This window comes from Salarias fasciatus, chromosome 20 (genome assembly GCF_902148845.1).
Source record: "Salarias fasciatus chromosome 20, fSalaFa1.1, whole genome shotgun sequence".
Classification (NCBI taxonomy): domain Eukaryota; kingdom Metazoa; phylum Chordata; class Actinopteri; order Blenniiformes; family Blenniidae; genus Salarias; species Salarias fasciatus.
This window is the reverse complement of record NC_043764.1, coordinates 33,669,980-33,687,731: the sequence shown is the minus strand read 5'-3', so window position 1 is coordinate 33,687,731 and position 17,752 is coordinate 33,669,980. Positions and strand designations below refer to the sequence as shown.

General features: G+C 46.6%; 2 protein-coding genes across 2 annotated transcripts in view; both read right to left on the bottom strand.

The window, feature by feature from the left end:
- Positions 1-1,658: 1,658 nt before the first annotated feature.
- Positions 1,659-3,236, bottom strand: LOC115408429 (leucine-rich repeat-containing protein 38-like). The gene is made up of 2 exons (XM_030119185.1): positions 2,539-3,236; positions 1,659-1,906 (listed from the first exon to the last, which is right to left on the bottom strand). The coding sequence occupies exons 1-2, from the start codon at positions 3,164-3,166 to the stop codon at positions 1,659-1,661; spliced, it is 876 nt and encodes a 291-aa protein (XP_029975045.1). The 5' UTR covers positions 3,167-3,236.
- A 7,464-nt stretch (positions 3,237-10,700) lies between these two features.
- The window catches only part of LOC115407842 (ephrin type-B receptor 2-like), an 89,111-nt gene continuing 82,059 nt past the window's right edge, over positions 10,701-17,752 (bottom strand). The window contains exons 11-14 of the mRNA XM_030118361.1: positions 16,974-17,123; positions 15,490-15,683; positions 15,257-15,412; positions 10,701-10,815 (exon numbers count right to left, since the gene is read on the bottom strand). Coding sequence (XP_029974221.1) covers positions 10,707-10,815; positions 15,257-15,412; positions 15,490-15,683; positions 16,974-17,123 — 609 coding nt within the window. The 3' untranslated portion in view covers positions 10,701-10,706. The remainder of the gene's footprint in view (positions 10,816-15,256; positions 15,413-15,489; positions 15,684-16,973; positions 17,124-17,752) is intronic.

The window sequence follows — 17,752 nt, the reverse complement described above, 5'->3', positions numbered from 1 at the left end:
CAGAACCCTGAAACAACACCTGGGCCAACAGTGGGGCAGAACAAAGTGCCATGACAACAATCAAATTGTAAAGCAAAAAATATTTATTTGTCTTGTTTCTCTTGTCTTCAGTCAGCCAAACTTTCACACATCTTTGTAAATCAGCTTAGAGCCCTTTCATTGTGAGATTACAAATACATGAGGCGAGCTCGTCACTGCAGACCCAGACAAACTGTACCAGTCTGCCTAAAGTTACTTTACTCATGCAAATGCTCTTTTGAGGATTTCTGCGAAAACTTGTGGTGAAATTTCAGGTGATAAACAAATGCTTGTAGTATCTGTTCCATGCTAATGTGGTGTTGAAGAGTTAATTCACCTTTTACCGTCTTAGAGTAAATCAATGATTTTATGATGCAAATTAAAAGTTTACATTCAACAGACCACAGATTTATTCAAAACATTTCAATTCATGTCCACTGATGCTGTGAACTGATGTGTGCAGTGAGGAATCACCTACAAGTTTTTGTTGTTGAGATCGCCATGTTTCTGTTTGTGGCTGAACTTTAAAGGAGCACAGCGCAGTTTGCTCGTTTTATGTGAAACACCGACCTTAGGCATAACTGCAGCTTAGGGAAATGCTCGTGTACGTGCACAGAAGAGGGGAACTCCTTCCTCGCTCTTTTAGCAGCGCTCCAGTAAAATGTAAGTTTCTTCTGCCTGGTGGGTCTGTGTGGAGCTGTGGCAGTGCTGGAAGCCGGTCTGTTCTTACTTTCTGGAAGCTCCATCCTCAGTACTGCTCAGCTGTTGCTGCTAAGCGTCTGGCGGAGTAATGGCGGACAAAGCGAAACTTAAGGATTACCAGGCCAGTGGGAGGCGCATTACGTCAGGCTCAGAGCGATTCGTACCCGAATCACTCATACTGCTGTGCCTTCAGCGCCCTGCACAGGACAATAGGAGTGACTGCGATCTTGCAGAAATAGCTCTTGCTGCCCATCAGGCAAAGGTGAAAACGTGTGTGGGTGTGAATAATTGATAATTCAATATTTAAAACTGTGCTTTGCCCCTTTAAACACACACCATGAAAGAGGATGACCCAGGACAAACATTCAACACCTCCCTTTCACCATGGCAGAGAAATCTCCAAATCACTTCTGATTCCGAATAATTACTTCCAGGTGACATTAATACTTAGAAAAGTAAAAATATTATGTCCATGTCGCCTGAAGTATAAAGTATTACTGCTGGAAAATACACTAAAATATCGAAGCTGTAAAATCCACAGTGTTTAACTCTCTCCCTCCTCACTGATAGGGATGAATAAAAAAGACTTAGATTAGTGAAATGCTGATAGAAGTATTCAAGCTACCTGCCACCTTAAGGCACATCTAAATTCAACTTTTAGCCATGATGGTGGCAGAAAGCATTTCATTCCACCTCCATGGATTCTACACATGTAGGGAAACGAGTTACAGAATCATACCCGAGTCCTGAAAGGTGACTGCAGAGGAAGCACTCTCGGGCAGATTGAATTTTTCAATTGATACATATTACCCACAAGCCCTGGTTGCTGTATCTGTAGTGCTTGCTGAAACTGAAACATTCAGGGAAATCAGTCGTTCACAGTGATTGAAGCCTGCTGGTTCTTTTCCATCCTGATCGCTCCTGTCAGATCAGACACGTCAGTCTTTCCCCTCCTCCTCGTCTCCTTTGCCACCTTTACTGAGGCGTTGAAAACAATGGACTGTCGAAGCGAGGAAGAAGCTTGCCACGATGGCCGTCACTGACACACAGATACCCGAGAAGATGACGATGAGGTAGTCGGTGAGAGTAAGGATTCCTCGGCACTCCCTGAAGCTGTCTTCAGACAAAAGGCTCAAAGGAATACGACCTCCGCCGTCCGGCAGTGAGCACTCGATCCCTCTCAGACCTGAGGGAAATACACCACAGACAGGACCAATCATAGGACCATATGAAGGACCAATCTGCTCGTCCCACACTGTCCTGTCCAACCAGTGCCTGGAAAACTGTGAAAACAACAAAGGAAACATCTTCTCTCCTTTTTCAGTAAAAGTTGCTGATGCAGCATGTTGTTGCTGCAGCATGCTATCACTGCATGAGGATCATAAATGAGCTGCTAAAAGAGCAGGTGGGGTTAAAGGTCATGCTCTTGGGCCACACTGGTAACATATGATCCCAGGTCGACTTCTCTGACCTTCAGATCAGCATTGATCAAGCAGATGGATCTTACATTTGTGTACGTCTAATGACTGCACTTTATCATTTCAAATAAAGTTAAGTTTAACAGGAAATGACAGTCCTCCAAACACCTTCTGTGTTTCCTAATAGAACAGATACAGTTTTTCTACTGCTGCACACATGTCTGATATCAGTTTGATTATTGTATCTGATAAAAGTCGTGTTTCGTTTGCTTGCTGGATTTCCATCTCATTCACTCTGATCAGTGAAGAGTGACTGTATCTCAGGGGAGTTTTTGAATTTTGTCTGGCTTCTCATGGGACAAAATCCACAAGTTCCAGCTGTAAGCAGCTTATATCTTACCCGTTGAAAGCTTGTTCTGGTTCTCCGTCAGCCACACAAACAGGCTTGCGAAGTGGCAGCTGCAGAACCAGGGGTTTCCCTCCAGACGCAGGACTCGGAGGGAGGACAGTGGCTCCAGCGCCTGGACGTCCAGCACCGTGAGGCCGTTCTTCTCCATGTCCAGCTCCCTCAGAGACGTCAGCCCCATGAAAGCATCCGATCCCACCAGGCTGAGGTAGGGGTTGCTCCCCAGTCGCAGTTTGATCAAACTTTTCGACTCTCCGAACGTTCCCGAGGGGATTTCTGTCAGGTTGTTACTACCCAGGTCTAAGAAGACTAATCTGGAGGATGTGCTGAGGGTCCCTGGCTCCAGCTGAGACAAAGAGTTGTTCCTCATGTCCAGGTAGACCAGATCGCTGTAGAGGACCAGAAAATCTGAAGGAATCCAGAGAATCCCATTGTTAGAGAGCAGGAGCCGGCGGACATTCAGAGGGATGGAGTCTGGGACTGTGGTGAGGCCGAGGCCAGTGCAGTCCACGGTGTGGGGGTCCGGACAAAGGCAGCTGGGGGGGCAATTCTGGCTTTGTGTGAGCAAAGTGGAGGAGATCAAGGCGAGGAGAGGCTGCAGCCAGTTGATGCATGGTAACATTGTCGAGGGGGTGATGATGAATCAAGAGACAGGGGTGAGGGAGCATTGAAACGGAAGAAGGCTGGGGATTCTAAAAGCATGGGAGGGGAGGGGGGAGGAAAGGTCAGATGTTGCTGGATCAGTGCTGAGCTGCCATCCCTCTGTGCTGTCTGCATGGCAAAACCAGAAGAAAATGAAGAGCCGCGGAGCAGCCGGGGTCTGCTGTATTCCAGGAGATCGTGCCACAGCTGTCTGGATCAAACAGCAAAGGACTGGCTTCACCAAGAGAGAGGAGGAGCGAAAACCAGAGCGTGCAGGAGAGAGGGGAGGAGGGGGATGTGAGGAGGAGGAGGATTACCACTCAGGCAAACAGAAGCAAACAAGAGCCAAAGCAGGAAGGGGCGGGCTTTGTGGGGTAAGCCGTGAGATGTGAGAGATGGCAGCAAGGACAGCCCTCCACGCCTGGCAGACCAGCTGACTGCTCTGATGGTGCTCAGGTGACAGCCCCATTTCTGTGATGCTCACTTTACGAGCGACGTCTGTACAACAGGTGCATAACAGCACAGCGCTCAGCCCGATGTCTCCTCGTTCCTCAGCGACGCTTCACCATCACTCCATCATCGTGACTCGGAGGAGCGGAGGCAGGAGAGACGAGCCTTCCTTCACCACGCAGCTCATCACCGGCTGCTTCAGATGGACGTCAACACACGATAAACAGGATTCTATGAGGAATATGTCGCTCCGTCTGGCTATCCATCCATCTATCCACCTTCTAATTCTAAATCCCTCAGCACTCTCTCTCTGATGTCGAGCTCAGCAAATAACAAAATATTACATAAATGTCCTGAAAGGTTTTTAAATTGTGCAACAAACATGTGATTCATTTGTGTTTGTCTCAGTTGCCTTGATGCATTTCTCACACCGATGTTCTCATTTTTCACGTAGCCACAACAGTTAATGAGTTTCTTGAAAAAATTAGGACAAACCACAAAACCTGTTGATAACCTGCAAAAGGGTGTCGCTGTTACGGTCACTGCCGTATTTGCACGCATTTACCTCCTTACCTGTGTGTGAGTGTTTGGATTTGTGTGTGTATGCCTGTGTGAGTGTCCTGCAGCTCTCAGGTTGCGGCCGAAGCAGGAGCTGAGCTTCATCGCCGGCGCCTGTGCAGCCCGATTGGGAAGCAGCTTCTCAGTCCCGTCAGCCAATCCCACCAGCCAGCAGCTGCGGCGACCAGAGACGCTCACATCGCCTCTTGGTGCAGTCAGGAGTACCCTGCTGGTTATTGAGGCACTTGGTTCTTTGTTCTTTGGTTTTGGTTTCAGGAATCTCTGTTGCATTTCACAAAGGCTACGTTCACACTGCAGGCTGAAGTGACCCAAATCCGATTGTTTTGCCCCTATGCGACCTGTGTCGGATCTTTTCCTGACAGTCTGAACGACACAGATCCGACTTTTTCAAATGCGACCCGGGCCACTTGGATATGTGGTCCTAAATCTGATACGTATCGGATCTTTTGCCATGCGACTTCAGTCTGAACGGCCAGGTCGCATTTATCCGACCTGCACGTCACGATACGGGGCGCCGGAGACGTGTGTCTTACCGTGAGTGTTAAAAAAAGGCGCTCGCAGACGCACATTAAGGGAGTTCTTTTCATCCGAAAAGTATGATTGAACTCCGTATCATTAAAGCCTCTCATCACTGTCCCACCTCTCCTGGCTGCGTTTCTCTGTTGCTGCCGCTGCCCCACAAAACGCCATGGCCAAAAACTTGGCTCTCTTCCTTCTCATTCGCTAAATTCTGCAGCGCCAGGACAATGGAGAGGAAAAATAATAATAATATCCACATGCGCTTTCTCACTCTCTCTCTCTCTCCCTCTCTCTCTCTCTCTCTCTCACACACACACACACACACAGAAGGAGCTCGTCGCGGCTGATTAGAAGCGCTGCGATCAAATGATTGCTAATGTTCAGTTGTAAGAATGCGTATTTGATCATTTCTTAAATAAATCATCGACGCTTGAAAAGCTGCAGATTCTGTCCGCTTCTGGGTTCCGCAAACACTGGAGCGCTGCTGCGAGACGTTCTGTCCTCTTCTGCGCATGCGGGACACTTTCGGCTTGTATTCCGTTCAGACGGGAGATCACATACAAGTCGCATTTTATTGTAAATGTGAACGAACTCACAAAAAAATCGGATTTCACAAAAAAATCCGAATTGAGCGTTCAGCCCTGCAGTGTGAACGTCGCCATAGACTTAGTTTCCTTTTGGCTTTTGTGTTCTGTGCTGTGATGACTCTAGATTACACTGAAAACTAGAATGTGGCACTCCGAGAGGCAGACCTCCGCCACAGCTCAAATCAGTCACCAACAACAAGAACGCCAGATATAAATATAACTCAGCAGATGTAAACAAACCCTGTCATCAATTTAAGACGTAGTACTGAGGCCCTCTGCTGGACAGATACAGTACTACACTGGTCAAATGAAAGTCGTCACCCCAACGTAAGTCAGCAATAAAAAAACAACACAGTGACGGACATGCAGAGATGCAGAACAAAGGAAACAAACAGTCCAACATCGGGGGAAATCACTTACAGACGGAACTCTGATCAAGTTTTGAAGAGAAGCCAACTTGGATTTTTCCTGCACTTGTAATGTAATGGAGTAAAATGTTATAATATGTGAAGATGAACTGGATTACCTGCCATTGTCACACTATTGAAAAAAGCCTGCACTTCAGTTTGGCTTTACTTTATTTATTACAAAATAAACCAGTAACAATATTACAAATAATTAAAGTTGATACATCCTTCACAGGTTGACCATCAAACATTTGCACCACATAAAAGCTGGAGGTGAGACGACAGGAGTGACAGTCAGCTGAGCGGCGCAGCGTCCCGAGTGCCGCCGAGCAAAAGAGTCCAGGAAACATCTTCATCTGCTGTCCTGCTGGAAAGAAGGAGGACGTAGCGGTGAAGGAGGACGGAGGACGGAGTGGTGAAGGAGGACGGAGTGGTGAAGGAGGACGGAGGACGGAGTGGTGAAGGAGGACGGAGTGGTGAAGGAGGACGGAGTGGGGAAGGAGGACGGAGTGGTGAAGGAGGACGGAGTGGTGAAGGAGGACGGAGTGGTGAAGGAGGACGGAGGACGGAGGGGTGAAGGAGGACGGAGGGGTGAAGGAGGACGGAGGACGGAGTGGTGAAGGAGGACGGAGTGGTGAAGGAGGACGGAGTGGTGAAGGAGGACGGAGGACGGAGTGGTGAAGGAGGACGGAGTGGTGAAGGAGGACGGAGGACGGAGGGGTGAAGGAGGACGGAGTGGTGAAGGAGGACGGAGGACGGAGGGGTGAAGGAGGACTGACTGCAGTCTGGCAGGGCGGGGTCAGCTGCTCCACCCGTCCAGACAGGAGTCACCTGCTCCAGCCCAGTGCATGTCAGTGAGTAAACACACACACACACACACACACACACACACACACACACACACACACACACACACACACACACAGACAGGAACATTGATACACCTCAGTGAAAAAGACGGCAGAAAGCTTCAGAGGTGTTTTCTCGGGACACGGGACGTCACGGCTTTAATAAACGTTGACTGAAGCAGAACGCCTGCAGCTGTTTGTCCGGACGGCGAGGCCGAGCCTGAAGCCAGGCGTCATTCACACCGCTGCTGCTCCGCGGCGGGACCACGCCACTCAGACTGTCTCTGGAACGTCTTAAGAAGTTGTACAACATGTACAGTGCAGCACGATGTGCTCCTAAACAGGAAGTCTGACCAAACAGTGCATTACTGGGAAATCCAACAAAGAACGACGAATGACCAGCATGAGAAGAGGACGAGAGACAGTCCTGGAAGAGGACGAGAGCCAGTCCTGGAAGAGGACGAGAGACAGTCCTGGAAGAGGACGAGAGACAGTCCTGGAAGAGGACGAGAGCCAGTCCTGGAAGAGGACGAGAGCCAGTCCTGGAAGAGGACGAGAGCCAGTCCTGGAAGAGGACGAGAGCCAGTCCTGGAAGAGGACGAGAGCCAGTCCTGGAAGAGGACGAGAGCCAGTCCTGGAAGAGGACGAGAGACGCTGCCTCCTGTTCACGGACACGGTGAAGGGGTGAGGGCCAGCTGCTCCTCCAGTCCACCACTCGTTCACAACACAACAAGCCATCCTGACCAGGAAGCAAGCCCACTGTCCCACTGCAGCTTTCATTCATTCATCCACTGCTTCCTCTCATTCATCCATTCATCCATTCGTTGATTCATCCGTCTATGCATCCATTCATTCATTAATTCACTCATTTGGTCATGCATCCAGCATCCCTTCATCCATCCATCCTTCCATTCATTTATCCATCCATCCATCCATCCATCCATCCACCATACATCGTTTCATTCATTCATTCATTCATTCATTCATTCATTCCTGCATGCGCAGATGAAACCAAGCTTCCAGAAGTTGTTCTTTGAGTAAGATTCTGGTGAATCTGAGCCTGAACATGAGGAGGAAGACGTCTCGTCATCTTTCAACAGTTCTCAGCATCTTTATTGCTTTGGTGCTGTTTTTAAAAAACTGAAAATGTGGCCGTCTTCAGTGCAGAGGCTCCACGCCTCCTCAGCTCACCCTGCCAAATACAAAACACTCACATATTCATGACATTCATTACAGCAGTTGGCTTCTGACTGAATGTTGGTCACATTTATTGCATCCAGAATGAAGGAAAACAGACGCGACCTCCTGTGCTGCCATTGGTTTCTGTTAGCACAACTGACAGCAACAGTGTTTTAAACTAAAAGAGGAATCGTGTTGACAGCCGTAACTATGAGAATCCAGTTTCCAGGAAAGTACTGCTGAATTCTAGATTCATGTGCAATGTGTATTTTATCTGCATGATCCTGCTGATCTGAACACTTCATAGTAAACTCACTGAATTATGGAGAAATGGAGAATTTCTCCTCCTGAAGAATATTTCAAGACTTACTTTGTATGTGTGTGACTCCTCAAACGGCTTCAAGTGCTCAAATGAATTCTTCAATCCTCTGATTAGAATAATGCCCTCACTTCCCGCAAAACTTTTTATCAGAAAAATGGCGTTTGTTAAATTATAACATAAGAAAACCTCAGTGACCATCTGTGGGAACTTCATCTATGAAGGGTTAAAGGTTTAGTCTGGAGTTGTGCAATGCTGGTTTAGATCTGTTCCTCAATGTCTAGTTTCTGATGAAGGACGACGACGTGTGATCAGAGCTGCTGGTTCTTCTGCAGACATAAATAAACAGGCTGCAGGAAGTCTCCTCTGAGCCTGGTTCTGCAGGAAGTCTCCTCTGAGTCTGGTTCTGCAGAAAGTCTCCTCTGAGTCTGGTTCTGCAGGAAGTCTCCTCTGAGTCTGGTTCTGCAGGAAGTCTCCTCTGAGTCTGGTTCTGCAGGAAGTCTCCTCTGAGTCTGGTTCTGCAGAAAGTCTCCTCTGAGTCTGGTTCTGTAGAAAGTCTCCTCTGAGTCTGGTTCTGTAGAAAGTCTCCTCTGAGTCTGGTTCTGCAGGAAGTCTCCTCTGAGTCTGGTTCTGCAGGAAGTCTCCTCTGAGTCTGGTTCTACAGAAAGTCTCCTCTGAGTCTGGTTCTGCAGGAAGTCTCCTCTGAGTCTGGTTCTACAGAAAGTCTCCTCTGAGTCTGGTTCTGCAGGAAGTCTCCTCTGAGTCTGGTTCTGTAGAAAGTCTCCTCTGAGTCTGGTTCTGTAGAAAGTCTCCTCTGAGTCTGGTTCTGCAGGAAGTCTCCTCTGAGTCTGGTTCTGCAGAAAGTCTCCTCTGAGTCTGGTTCTGTAGAAAGTCTCCTCTGAGTCTGGTTCTGTAGAAAGTCTCCTCTGAGTCTGGTTCTGCAGAAAGTCTCCTCTGAGTCCTGTTCTGCAGGAAGTCTCCTCTGAGTCTGGTTCTGCAGGAAGTCTCCTCTGAGTCTGGTTCTGTAGAAAGTCTCCTCTGGGTCTGGTTCTACAGAAAGTCTCCTCTGAGTCTGGTTCTGCAGAAAGTCTCCTCTGAGTCTGGTTCTGCAGGAAGTCTCCTCTGAGTCTGGTTCTGCAGAAAGTCTCCTCTGAGTCTGGTTCTGCAGGAAGTCTCCTCTGAGTCTGGTTCTACAGAAAGTCTCCTCTGAGTCTGGATCTGCAGGAAGTCTCCTCTGGGTCTGGTTCTGCAGGAAGTCTCCTCTGGGCCTGGTCCTGCAGGTTTCCTCCGTTTTAAAGGAAGTGTTTCTTTCCACAGTCCCTGATGCTTCATGTTGAACTGTTTTTCTCAGTAAAAGTGTCCAGCAGTGACTTGCTGTACTTGGCACTGTATAAATAAAGGTGAATTGAATTGAGCCACTTGTTTCTCAAACTGATGTTTCATATAGAAACAAACCGTTCACATTAAATAGAAGAACCGAGCACATATTGTACATACTGTAGTGCAGTGGTCAGCACTGCGGTTTCACAGCTCACATGTACTTGTTTGCATGTTCTCCCTGTGCATGCTTTCCTCTGCCCTTTGTGTCTTGGTGGCCGATGCTGCCTTAGCCTAGATGGAGAAAGTATAGAAGATGGGCGGGTGATATCAGATACATTTACGCGGTTTTCACAAGAAAGAGAAGGGAATGTGTTTGAGAGAACTGTGCCATCATCTGCTGTTTTCTGAACCAGACTTTGGGCTCTGAATTCATTATTACAGTACAGTGAAAAACATTTTATATTGTGGAATGTCGTGATTTCAGCCATCAGTCTTTCCATGGATATTTCCAGACCAAGCATCTGATGCAGGATTCTAAATCATGAGTAAAACTGTTGCAGCATCTTCTAGTTCTTTCTCCAAACTTCCTTCAGTAATCAAATTGCTTTAAGGAATCTTTTCATCCATGCTTCACCCTGCAGCAGGTAAAGACTCTGAGCAGCAGAAGCAAAACAAGTAGACATCCTGAAAATACACAAACTGTAAAGACAACTTTTTGTGATGAAGATGCTTTGAGAATCCTAACAAACGAAACATGGAGGTGCAGAAAAACGAGCCTCGCTGCTTTAGTTTGAAACTGCTTTGATATGATTTGAACAGCTCAAATCTTCACTGTCTTCTGAAAGCATCCCACAAGTGAAACCATCGAATGTGGTTAAAAGACATGATGAGCACAGATCTGAGGGACGGTTTAGACGTGTGGAAACACAGAGGTGTCATGGCGAGCTGATGTTCACACTTTCGCAGCTGAAGAAAAACACCCACATGGGGGTCAAAGGTCACAGGAGCGGAGGACGGGAGCTCAGCTGAAAAGATAGTTAAAAAGGTAAGAACATTTTATCTCCTTTAATTTATTCAATTTTGTCTTTGACTCCTGTGCACAAAATTTAAGGCCCTCTTTGCAAGCAGAGAGGATGTGAAGAGCTTGAAGACGGGCTTCAGGCGGCAGTGGAAGGACGCAGGACTCCAGAGGCCTCGGATCCAGACCGTAACCTGAAGACCAAGCAGCTGCCAGCGGTATGGAAGGACGGAGGAGAATCTGAGAGTGGACGGACGTCACGGTCCACGCTGCAGTGCATCCTGGTCTGTCATCTCAAACCTCCACCGAGGTGATCTGGTTCATCTGGGCTCTCATGGACTGGATGCTGTTCAGGATCTTCTTCTGGTGGCCGGCCAGCGTGACCCCCGCCCGCAGGATGTCCCTGAGGGGAGAGACCGGTTACAGACCAGCAAAGGGAAAAGACTACAGTGGTTCATGTCACCCCTTGTGTAGCGTCTGGGCCTGAAGCCCACAGTCCTGGCTGATTCTAAACCCATTTCCAAACCAACTGTTTTCTCAAAATACTTGAAATAGCAGTCCGCTGTCAAACGATGGCCTGTCTGGAGGACCATAATGTCCTTGACTGTTGGAAATCTGGTTTTTGGAAATCTGGTTTTAAATCCCTGCACAGCACTGAATCAGCACTTTGAAGAGTTTTTAATGTCCGTCTAGCTCGAGGTTCTGGTGATTCTGGTGATTGTGTTGTTCGTGCTTTTAGATTTAACTGCTGCTTTCGACACAGTGGGCCATAACATTTCAAGCTCCCAGCTGGAGCAGTGGCTGGGCATCAGGTGGTTTCCACTGGAGTGGTCCAGGCCTTAGCAGGTAGACCAAGCCTTGGGGTCAGCCTTGGTGACTGGGCCTCATGGCTCAGAGTTAGGCCCCTTCTGTTCTCATTGTTCTCACTTGGCTCCCCCACTACAGGCATGGCATGGCATTTCACTCCATTGTTACATGACTGAAAGATTTATGAGTCACTCGGGACCCATGTTTGACTAAAATATGATTCGAGTGTCTTATGAACCCAGATGAAGCCTGGATGGCACTGAACTTTTGAAACTAGAATGAAAAAAGACAGAGGAGATGGTTTCTGGTTCTCCCTCAGGGATCCACCCTGGAGATGGGTTATTTGGCCCATTTTTCAAAGCAAATCAATATTAATCTTGGAATTAGAAGGGATCCAGACTTAAAACTTCACACTCAGATCCAAGTCCAGTTTCTTTAACACCTGAGACAGACGACCAAAGCAAAGCTTCTGCTCACGATGTCGGTCCATGCTCTTGTGAGCAGTCAGCCAGATCACTGAAACACTCTATAAATGGGGTGAGTGTGGAGCAGTGCTCTCCAGCCCTGTTCCTACAGAGCCCCGATCCAGCATGTTCTCGCTCTCTCCCTGCTTCAACACGCCTGACTCGAAAGGTTCTGTCCTCATCAGCAGCCAGCAGAGCCCAGTAATGAGGTGTGGTGAAGCAGGCCATGCTTTCCAGGAGCTGCAGAGGTGATTAGTTCCTGCTAAGTTTGCAAAGCTAAGTCATCACTCTCTACAATATTTTCTTTCTTCTCTACAATATTTTTGTGAACCTTTCAAATTTTGGTGTTGTGGGATTTTGAGAAACGTGTCAAATCAAAAAAGTAATTTCCCAAAATTCCTTTCTCATTTGTCCTCTGGCAGGTTTGTACATTGAAGTTGTTCCTGACTGATCAGAATGTGTACATTTACAATGAACACTGGATAAAGTTTTCACAGAGATTGCTGTGCAGCTTCAGAAAGCCCCATCATGCTCCATCATCAGGACCCTCCAGAGTTCCTCAGTTATACAACATGAAGGTGTGACGTCTGTGTGATGTTGGCTGTTCATCCAGCCTCACTTGAACGGACTGAAGTTGGATTTCTTTGCTTGAATAATCAGATTCGCCGATTCTTTTTCACATGAAATAAACCTTCTCCTTACTGTTGACTGTTGACTGATCAGGAACAAACGGTGCAGTTTTCTTCATTGATCACTCCACCATTGATCAACATTTTTCCTAAACATTCATGAACGCGTCATGTGGTGAAGTACGTAACAGACAAACACAAAGTCGTGACGTGTGAAACAATCTGATCAAACCACGGGGTCACACCATGAGTCTCACCAATCCTAACTTCAGTCAGATCAAATCAAGCTAATCAGATCTGGTGGCACAATCACTTTACTTAGCGTTCATATACCCACCCCAGCCATGTAACCACTTTGACCATTTAACCACTACAACCCTACAACTATCCTAACCCAGGGGTGAAAGTAAGATAAGATTCTTGCAGGAACTGTGCAACTCAAAACATTTTTTTAGTTTGTGCACAAAGCGTGCGAGCATCGTACAAAACAGATATTGATAAATCCTGCTCTTTTTTGACATTCTTGAAAGTATAATATTTTTTTAGTTGCTTGATAATTATTTTAATTGTTTAAATACAATACATATTGTAACAGCGGCAACGACCTATTCACCACAAAGACAACGATCGACGAGGACTGCTGCACTGCAACTCATCGTAAGCTTTTGTTTTTCTAACAACTAATTAATACTGAGAGCATGTCGCTCACATCGAGCAGTACTGGCACAGAGGCCAAGTCAGTCTCACACCGACCCTTCTCACTGTTGGTCCAACATAACGTAAATGAAACTTAACATAAAAAGACCGGAAAAACGGCTTCAACACATAGAAAAACAATAACTTAACAAACTTTAACAAAACGAAGTACATTTTAACAAATTTTAACACAAAATACATCTTGAAACGGCCCGAACAAACCCCTCCCATGATGCCTTGTGGCACCAAACAGTATGGCGGCCCCCTGCGGCACCTGCCGCCGCAACAATATGTATGATATACGAGGGGGTACCCAAAAAAAAACGGAATTTGGTCAGAAAACAATAATAATAATGAGTTTCAACTTCTGGCCGTCAGATGTGCTGCAGGTAAGCCTCGTGCACATCTGTGAGAAATCTGAGCTCCCAGAGTGACACTGACGCCTGTCAGGCGCTATTTATAGTAACAGAGTGCAGAGGAGGTCTGCGATTTTTTCCAAAATGGCGACATTGACTGTGAAGCCAGAGCAGCGCAAACATTAAATTCTGCTTTTTGCTGGAAAAACAGCAGCAGAAACACTCAGCTTGTTGCAGCAAGCCTACAAGGATGCTGCTCTGGGGAAGACTCAGGTCCATGAGTGGTCCGGGGGTCTGAGAAGGGCCAGATGTCGGCGCGTCAGGTCCGCTCAGCGTGAAAACAATGCTGAGCTGCTTCTTGGCTGTCCAGGGTCTCGTCCACAGCGAGTCTGTCCCTCCAGGTCAGACTGTAAACCAGGACTACTACAGGAAGTCCTCAGACGCTCCGTGAGGATGTGAGGAGGAAGCAGAGCGTCGTGGCGGAGTGGAGCCGGTTGATCCACCACCACAGAGCGCCAGCGGACACGGCGCTGCGCCTCACGCTGTTTCTGGAGAAGAATGAGATGAATCTCCTCTCCCATCCGCCTGATTCTCCAGATGAAGCCTCCAGTGACTTTTTCTTGTTCCCCAGGTTGAAGAAGCAGCTGAAGGGACAGCGGTTTGCAGATGTGGAGGAGGGGACAGAAAAATCGCAGCCGGCAAAAAATGGCACTTTTACGCACGGGTCTGACGACGCATTGGTGAAGTGGGAGACACGGCTGGAGCGCTGCATTAATGCGGATGGGGATTATTTTGAAGGCGACGGTGGTGTTTTATTTTGAAATGTCAGAAATAAAAAGTTATAATCAAATTCCGGTTTTTTTTGGGTACACCCTCGTATATATAACATATGTTGTTTTTAGTTAAATGTTTTTTTTTTTTTTTTTTTCTTTGCATTTTTGACCTGTCCTGGTTGTCTCTTGAGACGGGGACGGGGGGAAGGGGTCCTTACATCACCTAGGCAACCAGCCATCCAATGAAAAGAAGCATTGAGTTTACCTCACTTCACGTGTGCTTGTTTGAAGGAGTGATGCTGCTGCATGACAGAGAGATGGAGAATATTTTACGACGTGTGAACCCTCACAATTTATTACTTGTGGATTTATGTTTTGTTTATTTTGCAACAATGACGACCCTGTTGTCTGCAAAAAACACACAACAGTGGACATTGGATTAACGTTACGCTGCAGCGAGAGACTGCCGCTACAAGCTGCAACCTGTCACGGTAAGCCAGTGCTCCAGTGCTCGTCAGGCGCATTAACCTTGTTCAACACGTCACAGAAGATGTAGTCTGGAGATGAGTTTTATGTATTCATCAATTTTACACTTATTTCGGTAAAATTTGCTTGGAAAAAAAAGGGCTCGCTTTGTATGCATGAGGGAAAGTTGCTTTTCAGAGGCGTTCCGGGGCGTTCCAGTAGAAGAGGCCAGGATATTTCTTACCGGCACGGCGTTCCGGTGCGTTCCGGCTTACTTTCACCTATGTCCTAACCATTTAACCATATAACCAGTATAACCATGTAACTATCCTAACCATATAACCAGTATAACCAGTATAACCATGTAACTATCCTAACCATTTAACCAGTATAACCAGTATAACCATGTAACTATCCTAACCATTTAACCATATAACCAGTATAACCATGTAACTATCCTAACCGTACAACCACCCTACTCCTAACCATAACCCTAACCATATAACCATCCTGACCCGAACCCGTTAACCCCCCGCTACCCTCACCGTCCTGCCCCTATCCCAACCCGTGGCAATCACCATACTGATGATTTTCATAGTAGTTGTGTGGGTGTGAGCACACGGTGGACGGGTTTATCTGCAGAACTTCACATACTCCATGCTCATTTGGGACACCGCCTCAAAACTGCTGAAACCTTCACTGGCGAAGTTCTCTTTGTACTGGCCCATTTTGATGGCGTCCAGCCATTCGTCCACCGTGCTGAAGGAGGAGAAGTCCGGAGTGCTGCGGTCCAGCAGCGGTAAGTGAACGCTGGAGAGGGAGAGAAGGAAACGACTGTGAGAACAAAGTGACTTCCAGGTCAGAGGCTGAGCGATGACCAGTCTGACCTTGAGGACAGCGGGGTCATGGCCTTGAGAGTGTTGGGATTTCGGATCATCTTATCCAAGGTGCTGACGATTTGGCTGAATTTGGGCCGGTTGTTTCGGTCTTTCTGCCAGCAGTCAAGCATCAGCTGATGCAGCGCACTGGGACAGTCCATGGGTGGAGGTAACCGGTAGTCCTGCTCGATGGCGTTAATCACCTGGGAGTCGGAGCAGGAGGAACGCCAGAGCAATTATAACGCCGTATAAACAGGGAAGACACAAAATACTATTGAAATGTATGTTTTTGCAGTAAAGACATGTTTTGGGAGGAAATACTATAACTTTTGAAGTTTGTGACATTCGGTAGGTATTTGATCAATAAACTGCTTTATGCCTGCAGTGATTACAATTCATCGAATTATATGGTACAGAATGGATATCAACCGAAGTGAAAGTAAACTGGAAGCTTTTGTTGTCCCCCATCTGACATGAAAAACCACACTGTCATCTCCAAGATATTACAGAATTATTTTTACACATTTGGTTCATTACAAACCAAACAGGGTTTAGATTATTCCTGTATCACTGACGTGCTGCTATAGTGTTAATCTGTTTCTTTGATTAAATATACAATCGTCATAGCAGTAGTGTCTCAAAATCCTAGAATACAAAAGAAAAGTTTATTTCCTAATCTTTGAGTATCTCATCTATCACACAAACTGTAATATGCCAAGACTCTTCAGTTTCAATCCTTTCAATTTTAACTCAAGAGCCATGAAAAGAATGTCAAGGTGGTAGACTCTCATTTGACCTGACTCCACTTAAGGTTCTATTTTCACGGGACTGTTTGGTGTAAAAATGCTTTTCAGTCCCTGGCTGCCCCTGACGTCTGCAGACGTCAATGGGTTTTTCAATGGGCGGGACTGGAGACGTTCCGGAGGACCATAAGCATGAATTTCAGACTTTTAAACAGAGAATTTAGTGTAGCGATGACCTGAAAGTGTTCATGGCAGTTTGAACTCTTTGGTTAAACCGCTGGCTTCATATTCATCCTACAGTTGGGTCAAAAATATCTATGTAGTGGAAGAGAAACAGCAGGGGGTTGAAAGGCCTTTTCAGAATGTTGCCATCTGTGTGGATTTATAGTAGAATCGATCCGCAGACAGTCTGCCATCGATCCTCTGAGTTGTTCAGAACAACATTGCTGCAAGTTTATAAAAAAGACAAAGTGTTTCTGACTGAAGCATGTTAAAAACTTCACCGTTACATTTTTTTTCCTGGGGGGTTGTAATTCTATGTTGTAACTCCTGCGCTCATTTTCTGCTAGACTCAACAGATTTTCTGCTCTGAATTGGACGGCAGGACTGATTATGTGCCGCTTTTAATGGCAATAACAGAAAAACTCCATTCTATCTTCCAATTCAGTCATAATGACTCTGTTAATGAGAAATCAGTAGACATGGAGAACACTGCAGGATAAGGGGAAGGTTTGACAGGACTTGACTGACATCTTGGTTACTCATGTCCCAGTACGGCCTCTCTCCGTATGACATGACCTCCCACATGACGATGCCGTAACTCCAGCAGTCACTGGAGGAGGTGAACTTCCTATACTGAATGGCCTCAGGAGCGGTCCACCGGATGGGAATCTTCCCCCCCTGAAAACAACAGAAAACACAGTTTCCTATCATGATTGATACTCTAAACAACAATTTACATGGGAGGATGTCCTGTCAGTGTAAGAACAAACAAATGTTAACTGAATATCATATGCAGTGAAACAAACTTTACAGGATTCAGGAACATATGAAATAACATGTTAGAAGTGTAGCTGGAGGTCATTTTCCCCCTGGCCTCAGTGAGCGCTGCCCTGGCAGTGCAGGTAGAAAGGTGGCTGGGTGGCGCTCCATGCCCCGCCATGGTCAGGTGTAAGGCACTGCTAAATACTCCCATGGTGGCGGTGGCTTGGCAGGTTTGTTGCCGTGGCAGTTTGGTGGTGTGGCAGCGTTTGGTCAATCTAAGCGTGTTGGAGGCACACTCTGAGGCGCCCGCTGCTTGATGGGGATTTTCAATTCAATTCAATTCAGTTTTATTTGTATAGCACATTTAAAAAAACAACTTCAGTTGGCCAAAGTGCTTCACAGAAATATAAAAGTAAAAAAGAAAAAGAATAAATAAATGAAAACAAAAAAGATTGACATGTTTATAAAACACAAATAAGACAAATAAGACACCAAGATAAAGCTCCACTAGCTCCAGTCCAGCTAGTGAGCCTTTGAGAAGAGGT

Coding starts and splice junctions, on each gene's coding strand:
- LOC115408429 (XM_030119185.1), bottom strand. CDS start 3,166: ATGTTACCATGCATCAACTGGCTGCAGCCTCTCCTCGCCTTGATCTCC. Junction 1,907..2,538: donor CCAGAACAAGCTTTCAACGG/GTAAGATATAAG, acceptor TATTTCCCTCAG/GTCTGAGAGGGATCGAGTGC.